We start from the raw sequence: 20,147 nt of genomic DNA, 5'->3' as shown, positions 1-20,147 counted from the left end.
GGGGTTTTACACCACGTTCTCCTCGCTTTGGGGCTTTTCTGCGTCCTGAGGGCTGTAGAGGTGGCTGGTCTTGCTGCTTCTTACTGGGAGAGGCCACTAAGAGCCACTGGAAGGGTCTCCAGCTGCCCTTGTCCCTAGTGGTTGGTGGCGATGGGGTTGGTGCAGTGTTGGGGAGCAAGGCTGGGCCCCAGGGGAAACACTGCCAGTGGCCTCGGGCAGCTCTGGCATGGCCTGGGCTCGCAGGGGAGGTTGAGTGCCACCCGTGGGTGAGGGACTGCTGCGCTGAATGGCTCCCTTCTTGTGACGAAAAAATGAATTTTGGTGGTTGAATGTGCATGAAAGGAAGCGTTGGTCCTTCAGCTGTGCTTACTGTGAAACATGAAACTTGGTGGTCATGCTTCTGTAGGGTAGAGCCATCTCAGCAAAGAGAAGTGAACAGAACGCATGGATAGGCAGCAGTAAAACAGTGTTTAAAGTCCACATAGCAAACATTGCTAGAGTAGGGAAGTAGAATGAGCTTGCATTTTTTTGCCCTTCTGATCTGGGCGCTGCCCAGGATCTCTTGCCTAATTGTGTTAAAGTTCTGAGATACTACTGTTGTCTTTGGTATCAATGTTCTATGTTATTGGTATACTTCAGTGGACTTTAGGATCAGAAAGATTGTGAAAAATCTGCTATTTTATCTTTTCCAGTGTTTTCAAGTTCACTTACAGTGCATTATCTAGAAGCTGGAGGGGGTTTTGCACATCTGCAATACTGTAGTCATTTATGCTTTAAACAGATTAGAATTTCTGTGTTGAATAGAAATGTTAAATGTTGCCAAATTAGGTGAGTAATATATATGTATATCCTTGTTAATAATGTGAATAACGTATTGCCTTGTTCTGGCAGGGCATTTTCATCCATAGATGTTAAAGGGTGCATATATATATTTATATATATGAAAAAGGAGTCATTATTTCTGTTTTATATTTTACTTTGTTATCATTCTACTCCAGAGGATCTGACCATTCCCTAATCTGTGCCTGTTTAAGTGAATACATAGTATAACTCACTGGCCCTTTAGACATGGTACTGTAAAATATGTGTGTTTCTACTGAAAGAGCCTACTGAGGTTTGCAGTCCCAGTGCAGGATCCCAGCAGAGTCAGTGTGGTTAGCCAAAGAGCTGCCTGGCCAAGGTGCAGGATTCGCCATGTTTATCCTGAAGTAAAAACAAGTAGCTCCTTGTTTCACTGCTAATTTGCACAGATGTCTCAGTTTTGAGCGCATCATTTTTTTCCAGGGAAGCCTAGACAAAGCAGATGGAAGCTTGGTGAGCTGTCATTACCAAGTCAGTCTTGATGGCCATCATCATGATATGCCATCATCCTCAAACACCCGTCTGTCTCCTTAGGACTTAGAGTAGCCATAAATACATACACATGTACCCCTGAGAACTTCCTCCAGTCCCTCTGTACGTGCCTGTTGCTATCTTGGTAAGGCCAAATCCACCTCAGATCCTTTATGTGGTCCCCTAAGGGTGTTGATAATGGTGTGTGTGCCTGACAAGCAAGGAGTGGATTTTCTAAAGCAAATGGTGGTGGCTGTGTGCAAAGGCATGTTTGTGAGGAGGAATTCCCTTTGCATATTGCTGGTTGTGTGGGAAGTTAGTAGTTCATTGGAGTGCACCAATACCTCCTAGTTACTGCCTTTGCTAAGAATGGGGGCAGCAGCTTCAGAGTCTTCCTTGGCTTGGAGAGTTCAGGCATATATTTTAGTGTGAGGTGTCCCTGCCCATGGCAGGGGGATTTGAACTAGAAGATCTTAAGGTCCTTTCCAACCCTAACTGTTCTATGATTCTCTGTGTGTCGAGAGTGCTGCGGCTGGTGGATTATAAGGAAACATGGAGATCTAATTCTCCACCTGCAACTATGCTAGCTTGCCAAGGAGCCTGAAAGGGAATACTTTTTGGGTGTGGTAATCACGGCCCTTTCCTGGGAGGAGAAAGGTCTGAGTTGCAGTCTATGATTTGAGAGCTGTTACAAATGCCTGAAGAACCCTTGGAGGTGGGAACGCAGTCCAGCCTCTTTTCTCTTGGCACAGGGCCTTCACTGGTAGAATGCAATTATCACATTTCCTGCATAGGAAGAGGATCTCGAATTCCCTCCTGCAGAATGGCACAACTTCTCCAGAAAGAATGACGAGCGCTTCTTCTAGTAATAGCCTACACCCTGGTTGCGAGGGCAGTGCTGGCAGGGTTAAAATGCACAGCTCAAAGTTGCTGCAGTGAGAAAGGCAGGGAGCTTGGGTCTCCCCTCTCATTTCAGAATAAAATCAGAATTACTGGATGGGAGTTTATTTATTTGCCCATTCAGGCAGACCCATTGTTTCCCAGTATGTAGAATTTTTACAACACCTTGCAGATGCTATAGAGCCTATGTAAGGCTTCAGGGCATGGTACTGAACCTCCTAAAGCATGCTGCTTGGGAAGCACAGCCCTGGGCTGCTACAAAGCAGGTGAAGCCAGTCCACTGCTGGCCACATTTATAAATAAAAGTGAGAGTTCTGCTCCATTTTCTGAAGGTTCAGTGTAGGCTGTTCATCCTTTTGCAATGCAGGATCAGTAACTTCAATAACAAGAGGAATGGGATTTCAGGTGTATGCTTTTCTTTAGCAATGTTTGTTCCCTAGGTCAGATGGATCCCTCTTCCAGCATATTCAGGTAGCCTGGACCTCACTCGGAGACAGCCTTTCCTTCCCACTGTGTATCTAACTTGGGGCTATAAATTCCTTTCTGGGAAGCAATGCCTAAACATTGGGTGATTAAAATGAGGTTTTACAATGCTAATTTCTTACATGAACAGAAAATTAATAATCCTTCACATTAGCAAAACATAATGTATAAAAACTGAAGCTTGACAGTTTCAGATTCAAGAGGGTTGTTTTCTCAAAGTGCAGGTAAGTAATCACTGAAATGATTTAGAGATGGTCCATCTCTGGAAAGTTTTTCTAACATATTTTCTAGCACAAAAATTAAATAATTGATGCAAATCCTATGGATGTCAAAGGAAATGTTCATAATAATCTAGTTTGGCTTTATAATTTGTGATCTCATTGTGTATTTATGCAAGATTTTTACTAAATACCCCCTTAACTGGTTGCTGAAAGGTATCTTAGCAGGGTGTCCATTCAGCTAAAGAACAGTACTGATGGATGACTGCCACTCTCCAAGTCTTGTGTATTGCAGACTATGTCGGAAGCCTTTTCTCCTCTCCACAGAGAGTTCACCTCCATGTTCATTTATTCTCAGGTGAGTTCCTATGTGTGTTGCTTTGGAATGAAAATTGTGAGAGCTGCTGGTAGGTCTGACTGATGAGTCACTGCTCCATTCATCTGGATTTTTACATTTTAAAGATTGTAATTTGCATAATGACTTAACTGTAAGTAACCTATACTTCCTAGATTGCTGCTTAACTATGCATCCTACTAGGAGATCGTCTTTCCAGACCCTCATATTAAATAGCCTGAACTGTAATTCATGGAAGCATCATGTCCAAGAAAGGTGATAATCATAATTTGTACAGACCTGCTTGAGGAGAATAGGCATTTTAGAGATATTTGTAAATTTTCGGCTACAGATACACATAGGACAGAGGCGATAAGCTAGTCAATAAGCTAGTGTTAGGGGACAGACTCCAAAAGGAATGTTATTTTGACAGTACATTTCCTTAGGTACCTAAAGGTACTGAGGTTTAATCTGAGCAGTTCCATTGTCTGCCTCATATCTAAATTTGATCTGATCCTGAAAAGAGCAATTCCTTTGCTATGTGCTGTCATTGACCTGGCCTTTAGTGTGTGCTCAGGCAAAGGCTAACACCCGCAGGATCAAGCAGCATGCAGTCAAAACATTTAAAGCTGCTTCATTCAAACAGCTTGGCCAAGGAAAGTGGTAATGTCTTTTTAATATCATGTCTCAAAGGCCTAGATTATGTACCACTGTGAGACTGGATCCTGTGTTCTCCTGTTTGTGGCAAATAGAGGAGTGGGCTTGAGGCCACATCTCTGCCTTTCCGGCAACCACTGAGCAAAGGGCAATCCACCACAGGTGGGTGGAGGGGGCACTCTTCACCTCCTGTGTGCAAGTTGTTCTATTATGCAAGAGAGAAATGATTTATGAAGGATTTTGGGGATGAGGGGAATGGGAGGGAAGAAAAGAAAGAGCAAGTGAGTGCATGGTTGTGTAATCTATTGGCTAGCAGCCTGATGTTGGAGATGAGAAGAGAAGCCAGCAAGAACACTGGATATGAAAGAAGTTTTGTATCATGTCTAGGGAGTGTTTAATGTCAGACTAATCCCCCATGAGATTTAGCTGATCATTAACTAAAGGCGGCTGTATTTGTGTAATCAGTTCGTGACACTGTCATCTCACACAGATTCAACAACCACCGTTGTTAAGCCGTTCTTTAACATATGTCACAGCACAACCAAGAGGCAACCCCATGTGTAACAGGGAAATCTGAGCTACTTGGCAGCAGGCCCAGGCTGAGGCAGAAAAGCGCCCGAAGACTTGCCCACAGACCAGTTAGATCAGTATTTGAATCCATGCTTTGTTGTTGGTTTTTTTTTTCCAGCACTAAGAGGAAGGAAGGAGACCCAGCTAAAGAGAGTACACAGGCACATGTGGGACTGGGCATGCGTGTTCCTCTGGAAAAGGCTCCAACAGCTGCAAAAAGCAAGTCGTGCACCAGGCTTGGACACAGGCAGCCAAGTGGCTGAGCTCAGAGCCAACCACAACAGTTAACTGTGCAGAGCCAACATTACGAGTTGTTACAAGAGGCATTTTCCACCTGGTGTGTTCCTACTTACCTCTGTATCTCCAGCTCCCCAGAACTCTGACTTTGCTGTTTGATCTGACAGTTTGCCCAAACAGCTTGTGATTAATCTGATACAATATTTTGTTACTGACAACCAGCACCCCAAACTGCAATTATTGGCTAAATTTGTCCCGGTTACAGTGGTTTCTGCTCAGGGTCAATGTGCCTGTTTGTATAGGGCCCAGAACATCTGGACAATAATTTCAGCTGAACTTTGGACAATACTGCAATATAAATAAAAAACAAAAGCCACACAGGATTAAAACAATGTTTAAAAATCAGAGGAAGGCCACCCTGAAACTCTGAGGAGACTGTCCATTCTTTCAGTTCCTGAACAAAAATGTTTTGTTTTCTGGTATATGACCTTCCTCTAATTAGATTATTTAAATCTCTCAGAATACACAGAAATTATTCACACTCCCCCCCAGGCATGATTACATTTGACAGTCTTAAATATTGTTTAGTAAATACCTTTTTATGTTTTTCCTTTTTCCCCTCCTCTTCTGATGTTCTTCTGGAAACCACCCATTACACCAGACATCAAAGCTGTTCCTTCATAAGCAATGCTGTGGGCAACAGCATTGGTTTTCTGAACAAAGAGCATGCTAAATCTCCCAACAGGAGAGCCATGTCAGGCATAACATCCATTTCAATAAAACAATAAGGAAGCTTTAAATGCTAAAACTCATGGAATGGAAGGAAGAACAGCCAGATAAGACACTGCTTTTTATCACAACCCCACTGGAGAGAAAACGCCTTGCAGCATGACTTCTTTGAAGGGTTTTACTCAGCTGAGCTGTCTCATTGCCTTCGTAGTTGCTCACATAAAATAAGGTGAGGATTTGATCCACTGTTACAGTATAGATAAAGCAAATTTGGCGTAATTGCTTCCCCCGTACATACTGAAACCCAACAGAAGCGTAGAGCCAGAAGGGGTGCCAGAGACAAGATAGACTTGTGATTCAAATAGCAAGCTAGTGTTTGATGCGGGGAAAAATTATTATTTGGATTTTCAGTTTCATCCATATAAAACTGAGGATGGAAAACAAGCCTGTGGAAAATCACTAGGAGAGCTGAAGGAACCAGATTTTACTCACCCTCACCACAACAACAAAGCAGATTTTGATGTGTTCCATGCAGTGCTTGATGTAGTGTCCAGTCCTGTGAGGGCTTCTATGGATCATTTTCTTGCTAATCATATTATTATTTATTTCATCTACAAGTTCTGCTCCAAACTGACCTCCTACACCTCTTCTGAGGTTTGCTTTTTATACTGAAGCAATGGCTGTGACCTTCTGAATGTGGTACAATTGTGAGAGTTGTTGTTGGGCAGCTTAGGAAACGTGTTTTCTTAGCTCTGATAGCTTCTCTTCCATTTTAATGGTATTATTTGAACCAGAAGAAATGAATAATCTTCAAGAATTTTAAAACAGGTATAAGTCTGAAAACTATATAGTCACAGGAATTATTATTCTTTTTCATCATTTATAGCCTAGAGGACATAGTAACAAAGCACATAAATGCAAAACTTTTTATTTTAAAGCTTGTTACTTGTGACCTTTGATTAGAAATTACTGCTGTATTTTCAGTTACCATAGTGTAAAATATTTATAATATCATTTTCCATGCAGACAAGTGAAACTTTTTAAAAGCTGTATGTATATGGTGAATTAATATTTATTGTCATGTATTGAAATGGGTTTGTTTCAGACACTGCCTTTGACCAACACTCTTATCTATGGATATTAAAAAGGTAATGCAGAAGCCAGATTCTTCTAGTTATTTATTATATTTAACTTCAAAGTGCCTGCTATGGGAGTTGGCAATAATTTTGACACAAGATCAAGTAACATGGGTTCAGTTGCTTTTCTTGTATGAGAAGAGATAAATTTTCAGTTGATGTTGATGAGTGTAAATCCCTGGAAACCAGTAAGAGTCATGCTGTTGTACAAGGGAGGATGTGGTTCATCCCACCTCTTTGCAGTGAATTGCACTGTAGGCTGGTGTCTGGTACTGAACAAGTAAGGGTAACAGGAGAAAAGAGTTCAAGTTGTCCATTTTCACAGGGAACCCACTTAATGTGTATGGAATGTTTTGCTGCAATGATTTGATGTGTTTTTTCCCAAACATCTTAGATGAAATTCCTTCTTTTTTTTTCCAGGTTTTGGGGCACAGTAATCACTACCTACCTGATCTGGTGATCTTGAACTGCTAGGCCTCATGCAGATGCATTCAATACAGTTAATTTGGACTTGTGGTAATTTCCTTTCTGCATCACTTTTTAGAATAGGCATGTGTATTCTTGACAAACGTTTTAACAAGTGTGCTTGTAAGTAAAGTTTAATTTTAGTTTTAGGGGTTAATATTTGAGTAAAAGGGTAGATCTTGATGAGCAGACATCATGATCTCTGATTAAGATAATACAGTTTCTAAGTTGACTCATACACCTAAAGCATTTGTTATTATGTTTTATTATTATTACTAAAAATAAATTCACATTTTGTTCCTGATTATCTGGTATTTATTACTGCTACCTTTAAACAGCTGTATATAATTTTAAACCCTAAAGTCTCCCTTGTGCTTTCCTCCTTTTCCTTGGATTAACACAGGAATCCCTAACGTGTGATCCGAGCTGCTGCTGGGGCAGTGCTCAGCATTTCATGCTCTGCTGCTGAAGGAAGAGTGGGAACAGTGAGGAAGCAGCATCTTACACAAAGACTTAGAGACAAAGACAAAAGGTTACTAATGATTGCTATTTATTTTGTTAAGTCAATAAAAAGTGCATAGTACAAGCCCTTTATCCCAATCCAAGTACTCAGTAAAAGATTACTAGGAAACTGCAAATGGCACAGATGATTTTTTGTTTGGCATAATTCAGACATTTTAAACCACCGATTTACATTAGGTACATCACATCATCACTCTTCCTTTTTCAATCATGAGCATTACAAGGCTAAGTGATCTGCAGACAATACATGAATACATACGATTTCTCATTTCAGGGTATAATAATTGTGTTAAGCAGACTCTAAAAATACTATTGTTTTAACAGAGTTCTAAGCTAAGGTATAATTGTAAACTTCCCTCCATATTTCCCAAGTTGCTACAACTTGCATCTCTTACTAACCGAACTTAAAACCCTCATTACAGAATTAATCATATCCTGAAGCTTCATATACCACTAATCTCTTCCACACTTCTTGAAATTTACCATTAACATCTGTAACCATGATACAATTATTTAATTGCAAACTACATCACTAAAGGCCAGATTTCTGCCACCCTTATTAAAGCTGCTACTAGTACATTATCTCAGAGTAGTCCCACAAACTTCAGTGCAACTACTTGATGAGTAAGGCACTATTTAACATGAATAAGAGTGGCAAAATACAGTCCTACAATTAGTTATTTTGTTTTAATTAAGAGTGGTGATCTGAAGGTTATACCTTGGGGAGAGTATCTGAATTTAAAAGGCATTCATTTTGACATGGGATAGTGGCCTGGCTCTTTAGTAAAAGATTTTACAATAAAATATTTCCAATGTTTTTTCTTTTACATAGAAAATTTAAAATAGCAATTTACATGAGGAAAGCAGACGTATAAAATCACTGGGACAATTACTTTGAGGAATTTCAAGCAAAGACAGTTCATTCTGGATGTAAAACACAACATTGCTCTGAACAAAAAGTTAATTTATCAAGACTGTTACTGCTGGGTGTACATGGTGAGTTTTATAAATACATACACAGACAGTTAAGTAAAGTGAGACTGCTCTGCCATGAATCTCATCAACTTCCAATAGGATGAGGAGTGACACTGTCTGAAATGAAGCCTGTTTCAGTTGGCTTTTTAATCAACTGGAAGCCTGTTTTATGCTTCCGATACTGAAGAATTCTGGCCAAAAATCTTTGGAGAAAAGGTCAGTGTAGGAGATGATATATATTTCCTTGTTGGGTCAATAAAATGATGCTGTATTACTTGTTCTGTTTCAAACAGTATTCCAAACATAAACACACGCAGAAGGCAAAAAGCAAGCATAGTCAGACTGCTTGTCCCAGTGACATCTTTACACAGTGTTTGTGGCCTGTACACCATTAGACATAACAGGACAAATTCTCTCAGTGTCTCTGCTGCAGCTCCACTGCTGTACATGGCACTGCACTGATGTCACCGAGAGCATCTGCCCAATCTTCTTTGTTTAACTTTGTTTTTAACACGTGTGCCCCTGTGCTCAGGAGCACACTATTCCACAGAAATTCAAAGGGCAGTTCCGTCAAATTACAGAAGCCTTTCTTCAGGTCTAAGCTGTACCTTTACAAGGAAGCTTGCCTGCCATTTACCCTGAGGAGGAATACCCTGCGCCTGCCAACCATGGGATCTGATGTGAGTTTTGTTAGAGCCCACTAAAACAAACCTTTGTGCATCTGAACAGCAAGTCCCTTCAGCTCCATAACTAAAGTCCTCATGAAATAAAGGTTTGTAGGGTAAGGCTTTGAATTCCCATGTCTGTTCTACTGACCTTTATGGAAAGAAGCTTCATGTTGGTAACATAAAAATGTTCTTTACAATTATTCTCATCAATTTTTCAAATTGATCAAGAAAAATATACAGTGTTGCTTTTCTGTACATCTTTAAAATGTTCTTAAGTTAATGTACATAAAAAAGTCATTCCCATTTGCCACAATGGGAGATGTGCACAGGTACGTGCACAGCCACACATACGCACACATAAACACCCCACACATACACACAAATAGGGAAAAGACATGCCATATCTAGTCACCTGCAAGTTTGTTATTCTACAATTACAACCAGTAGATAAGGATGAAATGTTAAGAACTGCTGATAACATACAGGTGAAAAAACCTGAATATCCAGTATATGCTGTATACCAAAATTGGTAACCTTGGTAACCTCTTGGTATTATTTCATTCTGTCCAATATACCTTACATCATGGCTAAAAACTTAAGATACCAATTATTATTAAAAGACTGTATCAGGACAGAAAATTCTACTAAGCTCTTCTCACTAAATTTTCTTTCATAAAGTCTATAAGTAAACAGATCTCTTTTTGGAATATATATATATTTTGACAACATATTGAATAACATATATAATTTATTAATGAGCAAGATTAAATTAATTTCTTTTTTGGTGGTAAAATCTTTTGTGTAAAGTTTCCAATATATGTGTCAAAGCTTTGACAGTGGCAATTATCACATTCACTTCTGTGTGTTACACACACTTACACACACACACAGAGTATAATTCTAGTGGACAATCCGTGCTTTTGCCAACAACCCTGAAAACTATGTTAGTGGTCCAAAGACCAGACTAAAAGCTGCTCTGAACCCAGGGCAAATATAAAATCATGTCAATTTTTCACCACATAACTAAGCTAATAGTTGCAACCATAGTAGAACTCTCAAAAGCATACTGGAGAAAAAATATGGGTTAATCTGAAGAAAGGTCAGTAACCTTCTATTATCATAGATGCACAGGGATTTTTTTCTTTTCTTTCAATGCATATCAGAAATCACTGCAAAGAAATTAAGATCACTGTAACAGAAAGAGACTGAGTGGAATGTCCACAGTAACAGTAACAACCAAAAAACCCCTGCGATGCCTTACCATTATTCAAATTACAATCTACTAGGAATTGTAATAACATACAAAGCAAAAATTAACTTAAAATTGAAGTTGCTAAAAGCAGTCCGTGAAGATAACTGCTGAATGGTAATTCTGCTCTATATAAATGAGAAAAGAAAACAGTATTGAATGGGGTTTAGGAGTAATCTGGTCACTTCGTCCATTTGGTCGTGTAAGGTTTTAGCTACTGAACTTTTCCAATACTGAATGCTCTAGTCCACTGGTGGGGCTGGTGGTTCTTGTCCCTATGGAAATGAGGAGGAAAAGAAAGAAAGAAAGAAAGAAAACATGTACAGGATTAGAAACAGTGCTTCACCCAAAATAATTTAGCAATAAAAGAACTTGGAAGAGTTACATTACACTTTCCATATCTTTTGATATTCTGAGTAAATGATCATCAAAAAAAAAATTATTTCCTGCATCAATAGGGATTTTTCCATGATCCCACACCTAGGACAAAGACCACCTTCCCAGTCTCATGCTGCAATTCTGTTTACTGACTTCTCTTAAGGTTGTGATTTTCCCCTTGTACATGAGAAGGCAGAAGGCAGTTCCAACCAGGGACAGCCAGTGTCCAGAGGACATTATGACCCACACTTAGTCACCCATACCTGCTCCATCCCCTGGCAGGCCTCACTTGGCCTTCATGATTCTACTACTTTCACTTTGTTTTTACTCATTTTCATTGTTAATGGAGTTCGAAGAAAATACGGGTGAAAAAAAAAGTAAGGAAAACTTGACTTTAAAATAGTCTGTAATAAAACAAGATACAGTTAAGCTATTGTAGAGTCTCACTGCAGGGCATTTGGAGATGCACTTACATTATGTGGGCTGGTTGGCTTTCCGGCTGTGTTGGATCCTCTCAGATTACTAGGTCTCAGTAAGAACAAGACAAGTGCAATCACCACCCAGGCCATTATTATCATGGCAAAGCTGATGCCATTGTCGCTGGAGGAATTTGGTCCTGGTACTACAGATAAAGAAAACCCAAGTTATAACACAGTGTGACAGCAGAGTTCTTTCCCCAAAATGAAAAAAATTAAACCAATACTGCACATATGGTTCACAAAAAAAGCCCTGAACTATTTTTCAACTGAGTTTTCTGATTAGTCCTTCCTTTTGGCTTTGAGACAAGTAATTCTTGGTTAATATTACATCAGGGTTTTATCACATTTCTTATCCCTTTGAAAAAAGAATCTATTTAATAAGATTTCAGTGGAATACTCAGAAATACCATTAATATTTCTTAGTTCACACTCCTAATGAACTGGAGATGATAAACACACATTTTGTGTTTAAGAAATCAAACTTCATTTTTAAGAAATCAAAACTGATGCAAAATATATTTATGTGGGAAAACCCCCATCTGTATGTTTGTTTTTTGCCTGTTTGAGGCAAAAACCTCAAAACCTTTCATTTGTTTGAAACAGAGAATAAGACTAAAGAGATGAAAGTTTAGGCTCCATTTTTAGGCCCCATAAAGAGAACACACTAATTCTAGCAAGAAGGGAGCAAGCTAATGGTTATAATTTTGTTGGCTACAGTAAGTAATTTCTTGAGAGTTTATTTGAACAAGTGACAGTGTCAGTATGCCAGATCTCCATGACTGATCATCCAGGTCATGTGGTATTTCTGATAGCATCAAAGAAAACCTATCTGTCAGGAGGGGAAAAAATGATGATGAGATACACGAAAAAGTGAAGCCAAGGAATACAACATAAAACTTTTACACCTAATTTCCATTCAGAATGGCTGAGACATCAAAACATTGAAATAAAAATGAGAAAACCCCCTCGGACTGGACAGAGCTGGTTGGTCTTTTTGGATGCAGAACCTCTTGCCAGTACCTTGAGATCTGAAAACAACTTTTCTCCTCTGAAGCATAACTCCAAATAATCAAACTGTAACTAATGTAAGCTGAAGTGTAAGCCAATGTGTAGTTAATGATCCATGGTACTTCCATGGCTCCATTGACAATAGTATCTATTGGGTTGGGCTGGGTATCGGTTGGCAGGTGGTGAGCGGTTGTATTCTCTTCCCCTTACATATATTTTCTGTTTCTCAGTAATACGATCAACCTGAGCCACTTGGGCTGTGCATTTTTTTGGTTTCTAGGGAAAGGGAGTTACATTCTTTCGACTCTCCTCCCCATCCCTCTGGGAGCCAGGGGGAGAAAGGGGGGAGAAGTGAGAGAGTGGCTGTGTGGTTCTGAGTTACAGCTGGGCTTAAACCACGACATTTCTTTTTGGCGCCCAACATGGGGCACAAAGGGTTGAGATAATGACAGATCTGACCAGAGTGTGTCTACTCGTATTTGTGATAAGCATTTATTGTTTCAAATTAGTAATCACTTGTCACAATGCTGATTTATTGGCTCTCGAAGTTGTTGCTCTTGATCTCACAGTTTCAGCATGTCGTACTTTACTTACAGCTGGTATTTGCTGTGTTAGTGTTTATCGGCAGGGGGCCTTGGGCTAAGGTTCTTGTTTCATTGTACTTTATGGTAATGACTTGTAATACAATAGACTGATCATGAAACTGATCTGGCTTGCGTTCCCAGTGTGATCACCACCTCTATACTTTGGGAGGTAGATAATAGAAGTGTATAGCAATTACACATCTTTCTTCCCCTCCTTGGGTGGTCAGCCTATGAGGGAGACATTCCCACACAGCCTAGTGACAAGTACAGCAGCTACTCAAACTCTGACTACAACAGATAACGCAGCTACTCCAGCTCCAAGCACAGCAGCTACATCAGCCCCAGCAGCAAGTACAGCAGCATCATTTGAGATTTCTGAAGGTTTTGGATTGCCTTTGGGTACCCTTGAGCCCTGCCTGCTGATTGTGATGGGGATCACCATGTTGGCACACACAGAGAGTGTGCTTTATCCACAACCATTTTGTCTGATCTCAAAAGTTAAGTGGAGTCGTGTTTGGCCTTATCTAGGATTAGACGATTATAGAGGAGGACCAAGAGATTTTCCCTGAGGCTGGACAGTCATGAATGGCAGGGTGTGGGGGACAATATGGGTGAGTATCTAGTCCACTGGGCCCCTCCAGTGCTTTGGAAGCATCGGAGATGGAAGGCAGCTCTATGGAGTCCCCCCTGACAAGCTGCAGAAACTGCTGAAGGGGAGGGTGAATTATTTTGAGCCTGGTGGGTCCATGACACTTCAGGCCATCAGGGCAGAGATGCAACATAGAGATGGACTCATGATCGAGGGGTGGACTTAACAATGGACACTACTGCCCAGGTTATTCACGAGTGTGAAACGTGTGCTGCAATTGAGCAAACCAAGCAGTTAAAGCCTCTCTGGTATGGAGGACTACGGCTAAAGTACAAATATGGGGAGGCCTAGCAGACTGACTATATCACACTCTCTCGCCTGCTCTGAAAGACTGTTACAAGAGATGGGGCCCGACATCAGGGACCGGATGGACTCAGCAGCTTTATAGGGATTGGTCCATGCACTAAGGAATGCACTCTCTCTCTCTCTGTCTGTGTGGATGTATATATATGAGATAAGAGCGATGGTATATTGAAAATGTGGGATCTGAGCATGACATGAATGGTATGGAGTAAGGTGTGGATACTGTCCTGGGTTCAGCAGTAGCAGTCATTTTTCTCCTTCTTAGTAGTTGGTGCAGTGCTGTGGTTTTGACTTTCAGCCTGGGAACAGCACTGATAACAGCGATGGTTTTAGTTGCTTCTCAGTAGTGTTTACTCTGACCAAGGACTTTCTGAGCCTCATGCTCTGCCAGGGAGGAGGGGAAGCTGGGAGGAAGCAGAGACAGGACACCTGACCCAAGCTAGCCAAAGAGATATTCTATACCACAGCTCATCATGCCCAGGATGTAAAACTGGGAGCAGTTACCCGGAAGGGCTAGATCACTGCTCAGGTCGGGCTGGGTATCGGTCGGCAGGTGATGAGCAGCTGTATTCTCTTCCCTTGTTATTTCCCTTATCATTATTATTATTGGTGGTAGCAACAGTGATTTGTGTTATACCTTAGTTACTGGGCTTAAACCACAACAGGTACTTCCATGGCTCCATTGACAATAGTATCTAAAGACCTAACATCTTCATTAATGATACAGATGATCAATTCATACAAAGCAATTCATACAAAGCTATACTGAATAACTCCAGAAAGAGAAGAGCTGTTCTATTTTATGACTCAAGATGAAAACTTTAACATCTGGTAAAACTCTGGTGACACTCATATCGTTCAGATTTTTCATTTGTCCCAACTCATTTGGATCATCTCATCATGGAGTCAGGTCTGGATTCAGTATCAGCTGGAAGCTGTTCTTATTTAACGTTTGCTAGGTAACATACACACAGTGAACTGCTGGAGTAATCTCCTTGAAGGTTAAAGCTGGTACCAAAGAACCACCCCCCCACTGTCATACTGGGTAGCATTTTCAACAGAGGCTCTTCCACGAAAATGGTTTGTTCTCAACACAGCAAAGGGGTGCTGTGTGAAAGCTTGTGGGTATGACATTCACAACACTGCTGTTCTGTGAATAGCACGAGTTCATGAGAACTCTTCATGAGTTGGGGCTGTTCGACTGATGTCCTTTACTGACATCACATGCACCCAAAAGCAAAGAAAAAAGCATTACAGAAGCTCATGTTTCTGACAGCACAACCACCATTCACATGCATGAGCAAACAAAACTGCCATACGGTTTTGCCTTTCAAATGTTCAAAATACAGACATCTCAAAACTTGAGAAGTTGCTAATGTAGAGGAATTATATGACTAGGAGTTTATACAATTACAGGTATGACAATTCTTTTGGGGATATGAGTGAATGAAGTGTGCTGGTTTTGAGGAGAAGGTATAGCGCAAAGAAAATAAATAAGAATGCTCACTTTTTAATTCATTACACTAACATATAATTGACTCAGAAAGCATATGGAATTGGGCAGCTAAGAGTTTAGACCTGCAATTTTGTTGAGGGAAAAGATCACTGTTATCACCATCATATTTTAAATCTTGGATGACCTTTATATATGCAGTCCAGTGAACTAACTTATAATTTGGCATGAAAAGAACTACTTTACTCTGGGGCTTCCAGACAACACTAAGAGCTGTCTCAAACTACCTTCAGCAGCACATAAGACAGCTTTGGTGCGTATGTTCAGTAGCACATGGAAAATTCCAATCACCTGTTATGCTGGATCCCCCATACAATGCAGAGAAACAGGGAGTAGTCAGACTGCCTTCCGGAATTTTTGCTGAGTGACAGTGCACTTAGGGTCTGTGGTTAAACAAAAGTTGGGATAAGTACATGTTGCTAGGTCAGCTCATGCTGCAGGCCAAGGAAGGGAGCAGAAGGAACCACAGAAAGAAACCACACACATTTGTGCAAGGCAGTTTCTTCCAGCCTGCCCTGTAATACAGTTTAGATGTAACCAAGTGAGCTGAAACATGTTCGAAACTAAGTTAAGCAAGACAACAGCTGATCACTGGATCAGCTCGGCCCTGTACTACCTACTCAAAGCATGCCAGATACTAAACCAGCCACAACACTGTTTACACTATTCAAGAACCGCTAAGCCCACACTTCTCACAAATGACCATGTGTTTTAATAAGGATGTGAGATATTTCAGAATCTGTTACTTTAATCTCTTAACAGAAGGAGACGAGCATAAGCAAAATATCACATAAATAAGGAGAATCACACTTTTCAAAGCTTTGCACCACAAATCAAGAGAACAGAAAAGAAGCTGTTTCAGCTACTGAGAGCAATAATATGTAGAAGACAACAATCTTTTGCTGCAAAGACCTCCATCACTAAGCTTAGAAAACAGCTAAGACCATCTTGTGGATAAAGAACAGTTGAGTGAAGCTGAAAGCACGCAGAATGGAATTTGTGCTGATAGGCAGAATAAAAAAAATCTTATTTTGAGAGTTCACAGCCACAGTGCTTTTACCTAGAATTGATATTTGCAGGTAATTTAGAAGTGGGGTTTTGATTCCTTGAAGAATAAAGGCTATCCTTTAAGAGAACCTGTGGGTGATATTTTCTAGTATTTCCAGATGGATGTAAGATTGTTCTGTTCTGACCTCACAGATAAATGTTCCTGCCACCACCCATTTGATGGATGGAGCTGATTATTAATCTCCAGTGCCTGGGGGACACCAACTAGTAGAGAATGTAGCAGTACATATTCCTGAGTCACTGAGTAGCATTAAACTTACAGTCCCTAACCTGCCTTCCCACACAACACTGAATCCAGCCCAAGGTCTTTATTTTCAGAGCATCTGGTCCCCTGGGCTCAGCACACCTATATATCCACACACTTCCGAATGAAGTTCTGCCTCTGTGGTTACCTGGAATTGTTTTGCACCATAGCTGAATTACCTTCAGGCAGAAAAAAGCATTATGAGGACCTGGTCTGAGATTGTGGCATGAACTCCCGGGGGAGCTAACGACTGGTGAATCCTGTCTGTTGCCTCGTGTACAAGACACAGTTCTTTGACTTGCTTTTTCCCATAGAAACACAGACAAGGTCACATAAATTAGTCTTCTCTTGGAGAGAAATGGGAAGGGGTGGTGGTGGTGGGAATCTCCTGTGGCAGACGTTTGCCACCTCATTTAATGTTCTACTCGAAGGCAGTCAAAGCTGTTAAAGTGAGTTTGGGAAAAATAATTTCTAAAGATTAAAGGTCAAGCACCTCGTGACTGAAATCTCAAGAATACAGTATTAAAATTAATAAATGTCCGTGTTAAATACTCCTCACCTGAACCTAGCTCTTCTCTTGAAGCGCTATTTTTCATCCAGAGTGAGGCTGTACTCTAAAGAAAGAGAGGAAAGATTGCATTTCTTTTACTGTAAAAGTATATTCTGTGTGGTGCTCTTTGTCTGCCCTCTCAGGGTACAAATATCTCCTGTTGGATCTTCAGCTTTTTACTGTTTAACACTTGCATGTGGAAAGGCAAGAGCAAGCTCTCTGACTTGTGCTGCCTGTTTTTTACAGTGTTTTCAGCCTTGCCTGTTCTCTGAAGAAAGGCAGAAAACCGTACAAAGAGAAGTATCTTACAGATGAGTCATGAGGGAAGACAAAGCCTGTGGGACCTTCCCTGCAAGCTGACACTCTCAAAGGCAGGGAAGGGAAACTGAAGAAAGCCAGAAAGGACTTGAGCAGAGAAAGGGAGAAGGGAATTACCAGAAAAGGGAGGGAAGAGCTGGCAGACATTTCAGGCTGCTGTGACTCCCCTAGACGAGTACAGCTCAAGATGAATCACAGATATGTATTCATTTTAAAATACATAAAAATTTGGAAGTAGAGTAGATGACACTTGAGACAGTCATCTCTGACCATATTATGAGCTAGCAGAGCATGAGAATGGTGTTGAAAATATGAATGTGGTAAATCCAGGTCACAACATCTGGGAATTGCTAGAACAGAGAGTAAAAACCAAGGCGGTAGTCCTCATTTCCTTTGACATGGAAGGCTGGCTGCAAAGGGCCATGAGCCGTCAGAGCAGCTCAGTACCAACTGCGATCCTCCCTGGGCTGGATGAACTGCTGTTATGGCAACTGCCACACACTTCAGAGAAATCTTCCCTGCCCCACCTGCATTAGCCACAATTCAGAAAAGAATTATCACTCTTACTCCACATTTCAGGGGAAGATGTAAGATCTTCTGATTTGCTGAGCATAAACAATCCCAACAGAATATGACATGTGTTGCATATTCAACACTTGCAGCCTGTTTTCTCCATGGCACCCACTGGAATGGAGGAAACAGTCATCAGACTCTGATCCATGCTTTATCATCACAGCAGATACTTGGACAGCAGAAAATCAGCAGAGAAAAAGCCATCAAGCAGAGTGCCCGAATGCTCTCTGAAGTGCTGCTAATACCCTCCTGGATCTTGGAGTACACATCCAAAAGTACTGGTTCTGACCATGGCAGGAAACTCTCTGCAGGGCAGTCACTGCAATATAATGGTGCCAGCAACGATAAATAAGAATTTAGAGCTAATAACATGCAAATGCGAATGGGGGAGCCTTGGGAGTTACTGCTTTGATCTGGCTCTAAAAATCTAAAGAGATCCGAAATGAAGGGTTGAAAAAACCAACTGTGCTCAGGAAGACTCAAAGCAGGGTGTTTCTGAGAACTTCCAGCTGGTAGCAACAGCGTAACACATGACGCTGCTGTGACACTGGTTGAACCACAGCCCTGACGCCTCCCAAAGCAAAACCACATACATCTCATCAGTTATTCCACAACCCTGCAACTTAAGAATTTGTGTACGACAACATTCCCAGCTGTGCTTCCAGATGGAAGATGAAATCCTGGGAATGAGCAAATGGGTGGTAGCAAAACAAGTTTCTTCATATTTAGGTCCTGAAATAAGGAATCAAAGTCAGCGAGTAACAGGAAATGAAGCTGTGGGACCTAAGGAAGAGGAGACCCACCTCAAACATAAGCTCATCAGAACAGGATGAAGCAATGGACAGAAGAATGGCCCAGAATTGTTTTAATCTGCCTCTGAAAACATCTCTAGAAGCTTCTCCAGGCTCAGCCTGTTTATTTTTGCCTTTGACTCCTGACAGTCTTACAGAGTTCATGTTCGCCCAAGCACAGAATTGCAGAAGCATCACAAAATAATCTGACAAATGGGCAGTCAGTGTCATTGCATCAGCAGAAAAATACCTTTGCTGGAACTAAATTTGAGGCAATATAATAGCATAGGAGAGGATTTACTCTATAATTTTTGCTTTGGTTTTTGAAACAAACCACTGGTTTGGAACAATTGCTGCCAAATTGCTTGCATCTGCACAGGCAGTGATCGCAAGGATCTCTTTCAGGATGGAAAGCTATTTGCCGCAAACCTTTGACATCCCCACTGTACTATAGCTTGGTAGCATGAAAGCTATCCCACAAGCTTTGTGCCCACACATAACAGAACTCACTCATTTATACAGTCATTAGCCGAAGAGTTTCATAACTGTTGATGATGAAGACTCCCAAGGCTCGAGCAGAATGACCTACCATCACTTGGTTTTGACTGTGGACTAAAGCTCAGAAAGCTGCACAGCCAGTCTGTGCCTATTTCTAACACAGAAAATATTCTGCCTCCTGTTACCTGCCTCTCTGCCTCTCCTCCACGCCTGTGAGTAGACAAACAAATAAACAAACCCTCCACAAAAACACCACCAAAAAAAAGAGAACAGCCCAGACACAGAAGTCTAATGCCTGGGAGTCCAGGAAGTCTGCCCCAGGACAGGTGCACTTGGGAGAGCAGGGGTGCTAGAAGTCACAGACACACAGCATAACTTGGAAAGCCCACAAACAAACAGTAAAGCCAGCAGCACTGTATGGCACGTGTGCGCACCACTCTCTTTTTTTCAGGGTTTATGTGGGAAAGCTCATAGCTTTTCCCCTTCAACGCAGTCTGGCAGTGAATCTGGGACTGTTTCACACTGGGAAGTCTTAATGCAAGTCCAAGCTAGCTGCCCAACCTTAAACAGGTTTTACTGGGGAGTTAAGAGGGAGGAACATGAGAGTGAACAAAGGCAGGCTCTCTACCAAAGATCCTAGAAACCTTGACTGCACTGCTCCTAGACCTACAGAAGACATAAGCACCAGCAGCTGTTGCTTCCCCAAACACTGCTCA

At 41.2% G+C, this 20,147-nt stretch overlaps 1 protein-coding gene and 1 long non-coding RNA gene across 4 annotated transcripts in view; one reads left to right on the top strand and one right to left on the bottom strand.

Moving 5' to 3' along the window:
• Positions 1-6: 6 nt before the first annotated feature.
• Positions 7-7,792, top strand: LOC136023836 (uncharacterized). 3 transcript variants are annotated; one of them, XR_010616715.1, is made up of 6 exons: positions 7-3,291; positions 4,613-4,831; positions 5,393-5,689; positions 6,566-6,608; positions 7,017-7,112; positions 7,465-7,792. It is a non-coding gene; the product is annotated as an uncharacterized LOC136023836 (long non-coding RNA). The 3 variants fall into 3 exon arrangements; XR_010616716.1 differs by lacking the exon at positions 7,465-7,792 and having other exon boundaries at positions 5,477-5,689; positions 7,017-7,294; XR_010616714.1 differs by lacking the exon at positions 7,465-7,792 and having other exon boundaries at positions 7,017-7,294.
• Positions 7,595-20,147, bottom strand: part of SMIM14 (small integral membrane protein 14) — a 43,036-nt gene continuing 30,483 nt past the window's right edge. Inside the window, exons 4-5 of the mRNA XM_065698740.1 lie at positions 11,327-11,475; positions 7,595-10,750 (exon numbers count right to left, since the gene is read on the bottom strand). Of these exons, the coding sequence (XP_065554812.1) occupies positions 10,718-10,750; positions 11,327-11,475 (182 nt within the window). The 3' untranslated portion in view covers positions 7,595-10,717. The remainder of the gene's footprint in view (positions 10,751-11,326; positions 11,476-20,147) is intronic.

This window comes from Lathamus discolor, chromosome 1 (genome assembly GCF_037157495.1).
Source record: "Lathamus discolor isolate bLatDis1 chromosome 1, bLatDis1.hap1, whole genome shotgun sequence".
NCBI lineage: Eukaryota > Metazoa > Chordata > Aves > Psittaciformes > Psittacidae > Lathamus > Lathamus discolor.
This window is presented reverse-complemented; position numbering and strand designations above follow the sequence as displayed.